Genomic DNA, 8,904 nt, shown 5'->3' on the forward strand with positions numbered 1-8,904 from the left:
TATTCAATCTGTACCTTGTACAATGCACAAGCAGTAAAGGAAACCAAAGAAAAATTTGGAGTATGGAGCTGAAATAAAAACTTTGAGGTTTGACGGTGACTTCGTAATTCTGTCACAGACAGCAAAGGACTTGGAAAAGCAGTTAAACGGAATCGACAGTGTCTTGAAAGGAAGATATAAGATGAATATCAACAAAAGCAAGACAAAGATAATGGAATTCAGTCGAATTAAATCAGATAATACTGGGGGAATCAGATTAAGAAATGAGACACTTAAAGTAGTAAGTGAGTCTTGATATTTGGGTAGCAAAAGGACTGATGATGGCCGAAGTAGAGAGGATATAAAAAGTAGACTGGCAATAAGAACAAAAGCTTTTCCAAAGACGAGAAATTTGTTAATACCGAATATAGATTTCTACCTTTCCTGAAGGTATTTGTCTGAGGTGTAGCCATATATGGAACTGAAACGTGGACGATAAATTGTTAAGACTAGAAGAGGATAGAAACTTTTGAAATGTAGTGCTCCACAAGAATTATGAAGGGACTGGTTGACAGGACACATTCTGAGACATCAGGGGATTACGAATTTGGTACTGGAGGGGAGTGTGTAAGGTGAAAGTCGTAAAAGGAGACCAAGAGATAAATACTGTAAGCGGATTCAAAAGTATTTATTTGGATACGCACAGGAGAGAGTAGCATGAAGAGCTGCACCAACCCATTATTCGGACTGAAGACCACAGAAAGAACAATAGGACATTGTTCTCGCCTTCGACTATTGGGAAGAGAATTCTGCATCGGCCGCTGAACTGATTAGCGTCCGATAGCTATCGTAAGAAATTTTGTGCGGTTTTCGTTAAATCTGTAACTACAAGAAATCTGATTGACGTGGATGGAATCTGTCACATTCGAAAATGTCTGATGTGATCCATAGTAGGCAAACCAGAAATAATCGACTGATTCCATGTTCGCTGTTGTACAATGGAAGTAAATAATATTTAACTGAACACAGTTCTCGAGTAGCGGCTCAGGAAGTATTGGAGTTGAACAGCGATTTCATAGTCCTCAACTGTTAGCATGTGAATCCATTAATGAAGTTTCAGTTTAGTTTAATAACATGATGAATGTGGTAGCTAATGATTGCAGCCGTGTAGTACGCCTTTTTAGCAGCAAAGTTTTTTGTTTTACTTAGGACCAGGTCCATTGCATAGGAAAGGGAATTTAAAGAATTTCAGAACACGTCACACCGTTGTTTCAGGAAGCAGGAGTTAATGCCCTGCCCCTCTTGAGAACTTCACATGTCCAGTTGTAGAAAGAAGCATGAATTGACGTTATTTCATTAAACTCCCAAAATGAAGAAAAGACTAATTATTTTCTTATGTTCCATCACTTGAAGTATAATAACTATTGGGAATTTAAAAGAATCAGCGGATAGTGCCCAAAAGAAAAACAATGACGAAGTATAGTTTTAAGTAACAGATACTTCAATTTATTGCAAAAGAAAGAAAATTGGCTCAATGTGGAAATAGGAAATTATAGAGGCAGCACTGTTAATAGCAATTTTACTGCAGAATTTACGCAACTAACTGTGTGTGACTTCTCTAAGTCAGCGATTGCTACACATATAGTTAGTTGCGTGAATATCTCACGCAAAAATAAAAAAATAAAAATGTAGAGATAGAAGTCAGAGTCACTAGTCTCTAAATACTTTACATAACTGGAATTATTATTGTATTAAAATAGGATAATCCAGTTTATGGACTCGTGTATGTGTTCTCTTCTCGCTGCACAAAGATTAAAGAGCTATATGCTGATGTGCAGCACATGGCACTTCTCTAAGTCTGTCACATGCTCTTTTACAACGTAATGACCTGTAATGTGATCAGCTCAGTTCCTTGAGCGCAAGTGAGGTCTCTTCAAGCAAATGCACGATCGCATCAGACAAGACGCTAAAGCAGATCAGTTTGAACGGTTTGCACTGGAACATTTTGGAAAACGGAGGATACTGTGCTATGATTTCTACAGCACAGTACAGGAGAAAATGTCTATAAAACGTGTCCTGTAAACTGTATATCCAAGTGCTGAAAGCTGAGAGGACATTTTTCTTACACGTGAAAAATCAGAGAAACGACATTTGGAGGTGTACAAAAAGACATTTATTGCGAGAAGAAGAGTATGTTACATGGCGATTTACAAAAGTGAAAATCATTCAGTCTAGCTTTCCAAAAAGAAAGCTGCAGCAGTGACATGAAGAAGAATGTGTGCAGAGCGAGAGAAAAAGGCAGCACTGTGCGTGTCTTCTTGGGCGAGACATTTACAAGAGTCCCTTGCCGTGGAGATGAAGAGCAGCACTCTGCGCAATTGGGCCGTGGAAGGACGTGCCCAGCTGTGCTCCGGCGGCCACCGAGTAGGAAGCTGACTGGGTGGCTCCACTGTAAGTCACAGTTGGAGCAGAAGCGGTGTAGGTGACAGCAGGCGCCGTCGTCACGGTCCTGGTGGTGTAGGTGACAGCAGGGGCGGAGGCGGCGTAGGTGTATCCAGCTCCGTACGACAGGCCGGAATTGTAAGCCAGGGCTGGTGCGATAGCACGTGCACCGTAGGCCAGGCCGGAGTAAGATGCGCGTCCGAGGTACGCGGCACCGACTGCGGGGGCGGCAGACGTGTAGGTGACGGTGGCAGCAGGGGCACCGTAGGAGTATCCAGCTCCGTAGGTCAGGCCAGAGCTGTAGGCGAGGGCGGGAGCTGCAGTAACGGTGCGAGCAGCGTATGTGACGGCTGGGGCAGAGTAGGTGACGGCAGCTGGGGCAATAGCACGAGCTCCGTATCCGGCTGAGTATCCAGCCCCGTATGCCAGGCCAGAGTAAGCTGCACGACCGTAGTAGGTGCTGCCGTAAGCTGGAGCTGCAGCAGCGTAGCTTACAGCAGGGGCTGCGGCTACTGTGCGGGCAGCATACGTCACTGCGGGGGCACTGGCAGTGTACGCTAGGGCAGGAGCAGCGGACACTGTACGAGTGGCGTACGTCACTGCCGGAGCAGCAGCAGTGTATGTAACTGCAGGTGCAGCGGCGACAGTGCGAGCAGCGTAGGCGACTGACGGGGCAGACGCAGTGTACGCCACAGCCGGGGCTGCAGAGACGGTGCGGGCGGCGTACGTGACGGCGGGGGCGGCGGCAGTGTAGGCTACGGCAGGAGCTGCGGACACTGTGCGGGCGGCGTAGGTGACGGCCGGAGCTGCGGCAGTGTATGCTACTGCGGGAGATGTGGCAACAGTGCGGGAAGCGTAGGTGACTGCAGGAGCAGCGGCGGTGTACGCGATTGCAGGGGATGCGGCAACAGTGCGAGACGCGTAAGTGACGGCCGGAGCAGCAGCAGTGTAGGCAACTGCTGGAGCCGCAGCAACAGTGCGGGCGCCGTAGGCGAGGGCTGGACCTGCAGACACCGTCCTGGCAGCGTACGTGACGGCTGGAGCCGCAGCAGCAGTGTAGGCTACTGCGGGCGCAGCAGCGACGGTGCGGGCGGCGTAAGCAACAGCGGGTGCTGCAGCGACAGCTGGGGCGGCTGCAGTGTAGGCCACGGCAGGGGCAGCTGCGACAGCTGGGGCAGCTGCAGTGTAGGCCACGGCAGGGGCGGCGGCGACTGCGGCGCCGCCGTAGCCGTAGGCGTCGTTGCTGGAGCGCGAGATGGACACGCGCACGCTCGAGTGTGGCCCGTCGATGGTCTTGGAGTACTCGGAAATGCTGTTGAGGCCGCCATAGCCCTTCACCGTCCTCTCGTGTGTAGAGCCCACAGCTCCAGCGTCTGCTGTGTTTGTAACTGTCTGGTAGGAGGCGGGGCCTCCTGCGTGTGCCAGTGCCACCAGGGCGAGGATGAACACAGCCTGCAAACAAGATGATAATAGCATCTGAGTATGTGTCAGGGCCATATGCAGTATCATTAATGACAGACGGAATGTTGCCGAGAGAAAACACAGAACGACCAAAGTGCTTTTCTGTATTATTCACTCTGTTACCAACCACTTCTGACACAACGAGTTTTGGTAAATAACTGTCGTCTTAAATGTTTCGTATCACTGTATTGGGGGATCCCTTTCCTACTAGGCGATGCTGCCGCCCATTACTGAAAGGAAAACAGCAGTAGAAAGTAAAATGTATGCCGTACCTGTATTTGCAACCTGAAGATCAAGGTGTGTAATCTAAGTACATCTTACGAAATCAGTTCCTTATTGGAGAGTGATTGATGCTGAAAGCAAAGTGGTGATTCAGTGAAATTCTAATATGTGGTAGTGTGCAGAAGCATGTTAATTATATCAACAGCCAGGAGGGTGGTGTGCTGACCACATGCCCCTCTGTATCGCCATCCAGTGACGCTTAAGGGCTGAGGATGATACGACGGTCTGTCGGTACCGTTGGGCCTTCAATGACCTGTGGTTCTTCTCCTATTTCAATCAGTTGAATAGAACTACCTATGATGGTTCAAATTTACCTATTTGTGATTTCATAATACAATGCTGTGGCAGTACTACTTCACAATGACTCGAAGGACCGCCATGGAAGATCAAAAAGCAGCGTCGCTCGGTTGCCTCGAAGTTATTCACACAGTAACTTTTACATAATTATTTGAAAATTATCCCTGCGAAAAAGATCTATTGCCACCACTGCGTATGTTGCTGAGAGATCATGACAATGATTAAGGCGAGCATAGAAGCGCATTGACAGCCACTGTTCGCTCGCTCAGTCCGTGAATTGAATAGGAGAAAAAAAAATCACAATATCTATGCGAAATAACCGACGCCACACACTTTATGGGATTTGTAGGGTACGTATGCAGTTGCAGATATACAGCTGCAGGTAGAGTGTCGGTATCAGAAGCAACACTCTAGACACTTTCCACTTTACCGTTTCTTCCAGTAGTGATTATCCTGCAATGTGTACAAAATGACGTTTGCATAGTTTAGAAGCAGAGAAGTGTCATATTAGCAGTCTGAACTACCGGGTGATTTAAAATTTTAAAAAAATTCAATTGTTTGTTACAGACGAACTATAAAAAACAGAAACACATGTCGTTGGATAGAGGCAGGTTAAAGTTTTGACAGGTCTATAGTGTTGTTCGTTTGTAGCATCATGGCGACTACAGCACAAGAGAAATCTTTTTGTGTTTGTTGGAATCTGCGCGAAGTCAATCCACTGTTCCAGTGCAATGTGCATTTCGCTGTAGATTCAGCAAGAAGCCGCGTCTGCACAATCATGTCTAGGATTTGCATACAAAATTCTTGGAAGTTGGTTCCGTATGCAAAGGGAAGAGCGTATCCGAGATGTGTTCACATGGAACTTCGGAAGTTCTCAAGAGGGGCAGGGCATTAACTCCTGCTTCCTGAAACAACGGTGTGACGTGTTCTGAAACGACGCCTCAGTACGAAGCCTTACAAGTTGCAGTTGCTTTAGCAATTACGTCCCGGCAACCGCAAACAGAAGATACGAAATTTGCATTTCAGTTCTGCAGCATATGACAGAGGACACTTTTTGCGAACGACTCATCTTTTCGGACGAATCGAAATTTCATCTGTCGGGTAAGGCAAACACATAACGTAAGAATTTGAGAGGCACAAAATCTGACTTTGTAGTAGAACGTGAAAGAGACTCCCCGAAACTGGATGTGTTACGCGCACTTTCTGTAAACAAAGTTTGTAGAATTTCCTTTTTTGCGGAGGAATCTGTTGTAGGAATGTCAAACCTGATCATGCTGAAAAATCGGTTGTTTGCTCAACTTCACGAAGATTCCGATGATTTGATTTTTATGCATGACGGCTTTCCGGCTTCCATCTTGAGGTGCGGCGTTGTCTTAACAACACCATCCCACAGCACTGGATATGAAGAGAAGAACCATAAGATCTCTTCAATGCTTTTGGCCTCCCACGTCACCAGACGTGATACATAAAAGACAAAGTCTTTGTCGCTCCTATGGCAGCTACTCTTCAAGAGCTGAGAAATCGTACTCTTGACGCTGTCGAAAAGAAACCTGTCGACTCGTACGTAGAATGGAATGGACTACCATTTCGATTTTTCTCGAGCGACGAATGGTGTTCAAATTGAGTGCGTGGTGTAGTGTCTGTGTGACCACAGAACTTTGAACCTTCTCTATACAGTGACATCCGCAATATGTTTCTATCTTTCATAGTTTGTCAGTAATAAACACCTTCTTTAATAAATCTCTTCTTCCTTTTTGAATCACTCTGTAAATCTTCCAGACTGCACAGCCGGTTGGAGAATTTCTAGCAAAAGACAACGGCCCAATCCAAGTCCCTAACTTTCCGCGGCAGATTTCATACAAAATATTGTGAATAACGTCGTACTTTTATGCTGAGCAGGTAAGCAAAAGGGAAGAACAATGTGCGTCGACTGTATTCAGTGTCATTACGTAGGCTTGTTTCTCATAGATTACGGGGGATATTATTTAGAAACTTAATAAATGTCTGTATCACAGCCGCGCGGGATTAGCCGAGCGGTCTAAGGCAGCAAACCCGAAGAGAGTTTCAAGACTGTATTCAATGCTTGTTTCGCATACTTTACGGGGGATATTATTTAGAAACTTAATAAATGTCTGTATCACAGCCGCGCGGGATTAGCCGAGAGGTCATGGACTGTGCGGCTGATCCCGGCGGAGGTTCGAGTTCTCTCTCGGGCAGGGGTGTGTGTGTTTGTCCTTAGGATAGTTTAGGTTAAGTAGTGTGTAAGCTTAGGGACTGATGACCTTAGCAGTTAAGTCCCGTAAGATTTCACACACATTTGAATATCTGTATCGCAAGTGAGGTCAGCGTGAAACAGAATCACTTCTACAACGACAGTGATGGCTCCCGGAAGCCGCCAATTCGCACCCTTAATTATTCCTGTACGTCCCTTTATTACAGACAACCATAAAACACAAGGACGAAATTCAGTGACTTACTTTCTCGGCGGCGTATTTAAGGTTGCTGTGGTACTGTTGTTTAAGAGACGTCAGTTCTCAGTAACGATATCTTTCTAATTAGAAATTCAGATCCGCATCAGGAGCCAGTCTTCTTTGCTCTCTCCGTACTTTACGGAAGATTAAACTCGCTTCCGTTCCGAGGAAATGCGTAATTTTCAGAGTGACAGATTTACTTTTCTTTCAGAGCCCGGCGACCCGTATTTGTCTCCCGTGCTTCCCTTCGCAGTTCAGCCAATGCTCTCGGACAGAAATATAAATAGCAACTGCGCTTTCGTTAACAGCTGTCGTATTCGCATTCGTGGAAGCGGATAAAGAAGAGGGGAGACAAATTACCGAATTTATACCATGGAGAGAGTTAATTCAGACCTATAGAGCATTAATCAGATACACAATTCTATTGAAACACATTTCGAAGAAGTACACCTCAGATAACCAAAACAAAACTCCTAAAATGAAAAGTCCTGATTCATCGCCGGGAGCTCGTGTTAAAATTTCTTTATTGTACAACTATTTCCGGTCCACGGACCATCATCTGGTATCAAAAAATATTTCCAACAGGCTACAAGGTGACAAAAAATCAATAGCATCACAAAATATAATTTCTTATTCGTCATTTTCGTCAAATAGTAGCAAAAATAGGAACCTCTCTCCTTCACGTTATGTTAGCAGTCAGCTTAAAAAATTACGAAAGGAGACACTATACATATAAAAACATGTGGAGTACCCGCTTTAGTAATTTTATAACTTGACTGTTAATACATCTTGAAATGGAGCAGTATCTGGCATATTTTTAATACAGACGATATAATCTGTATTACTACTTAACTAGAGTGATGAGTTTTGGTTATTACACTTTCTGACGCCATTGATTAAAATCAACTTGCAAGGTGTCGGTAAAAGTTTTACTATACCAAATGATGATCTGTGGACCGAAAGTCGTATATTCAAGAAATTTTAACAGCAACTCCTGGCGCTCAATCATGACATTTTTCTTACATTTTATACCTTCTTAAACCGTAAATTTTTGCATACTTTTTGTAGTGTATTGTCTTTTTTGATGTGCTTTCCAGTGCATGTTGCACGCAAACATAAACAGTAATATACAACGTATTCCCAAAATTGCTAATAGAAAATGAAGCGTTCTCTCCGTAAATGAGTATTCAGAACGACAGACTGAGCAATGAAAAGTATTTTCAGTCAGCGAAAAGATAGTTAAGAATACTCGAATTCTGCTCCATTATTTCTTTCAGAAACTAGAAGTACAGATGTACCAAACTGCATCTTCGTTTCTCTCAATGACGAAATAAAGGAAGAGAAAATACCCTTTACAATCGTAATTGAAGACTGTAGGGAACAGGTGTAATCCTAAAAATCACTGAGCACTTCCGGTCTAAGTTGGTGCATCGAAAGTACAGCATGCTTAATATGGAATTAGCGGCAATAGTAAGTGAAACAATAACATGAAATGAATTCGTATGGTATGACTGGCTGAAGGAACCCCAAAAGCGATACTCAGCCACCTGTTTGCAAATTCTTTCAATTGGACACCACTTCAGCAAGTAGCGCGCACCCTAGGAGATAGGAGATCTGCAGTTATACATGGAATCTGAATCACGTGTCCTTCCTGGTATATCTACCACCGGACCACAAAACAATGACATGATATAGGCTATTAGAAAGCTGGAAACTGACGCTCTAAGCTTTAGCATTAGAATAAGAAAGGTTGTAGAAAGTAGTACTATACGGGGTGACCAAAAGAACGTTTGGTGAATGAGAAGAAGTCTTGCTTCGACACATCTGCTATACTGGTCTGAATCTTTATAAGAAAATTATCAGACGGTTACTAACTCTGTGCGCAGCATGCTGTGGATGTGGAGATCCGTCAATAGGAAACCGGATATCGAAAAACTGTAAGCGTTTTAAATGTGACGCTGCGAAAGTGCAT

At 44.6% G+C, this 8,904-nt stretch overlaps 1 protein-coding gene across 1 annotated transcript; it reads right to left on the reverse strand.

Moving 5' to 3' along the window:
* Positions 1-2,129: 2,129 nt before the first annotated feature.
* On the reverse strand, positions 2,130-3,918 carry LOC124786898 (ice-structuring glycoprotein-like). The gene has a single exon (XM_047254301.1). It carries the CDS (start codon positions 3,916-3,918, stop codon positions 2,311-2,313), a length of 1,608 nt encoding a protein of 535 aa, XP_047110257.1. The 3' UTR covers positions 2,130-2,310.
* Between the last annotated feature and the right edge of the window lie 4,986 nt (positions 3,919-8,904).

The sequence above is a fragment of the Schistocerca piceifrons genome, chromosome 1 (genome assembly GCF_021461385.2).
Source record: "Schistocerca piceifrons isolate TAMUIC-IGC-003096 chromosome 1, iqSchPice1.1, whole genome shotgun sequence".
Classification (NCBI taxonomy): domain Eukaryota; kingdom Metazoa; phylum Arthropoda; class Insecta; order Orthoptera; family Acrididae; genus Schistocerca; species Schistocerca piceifrons.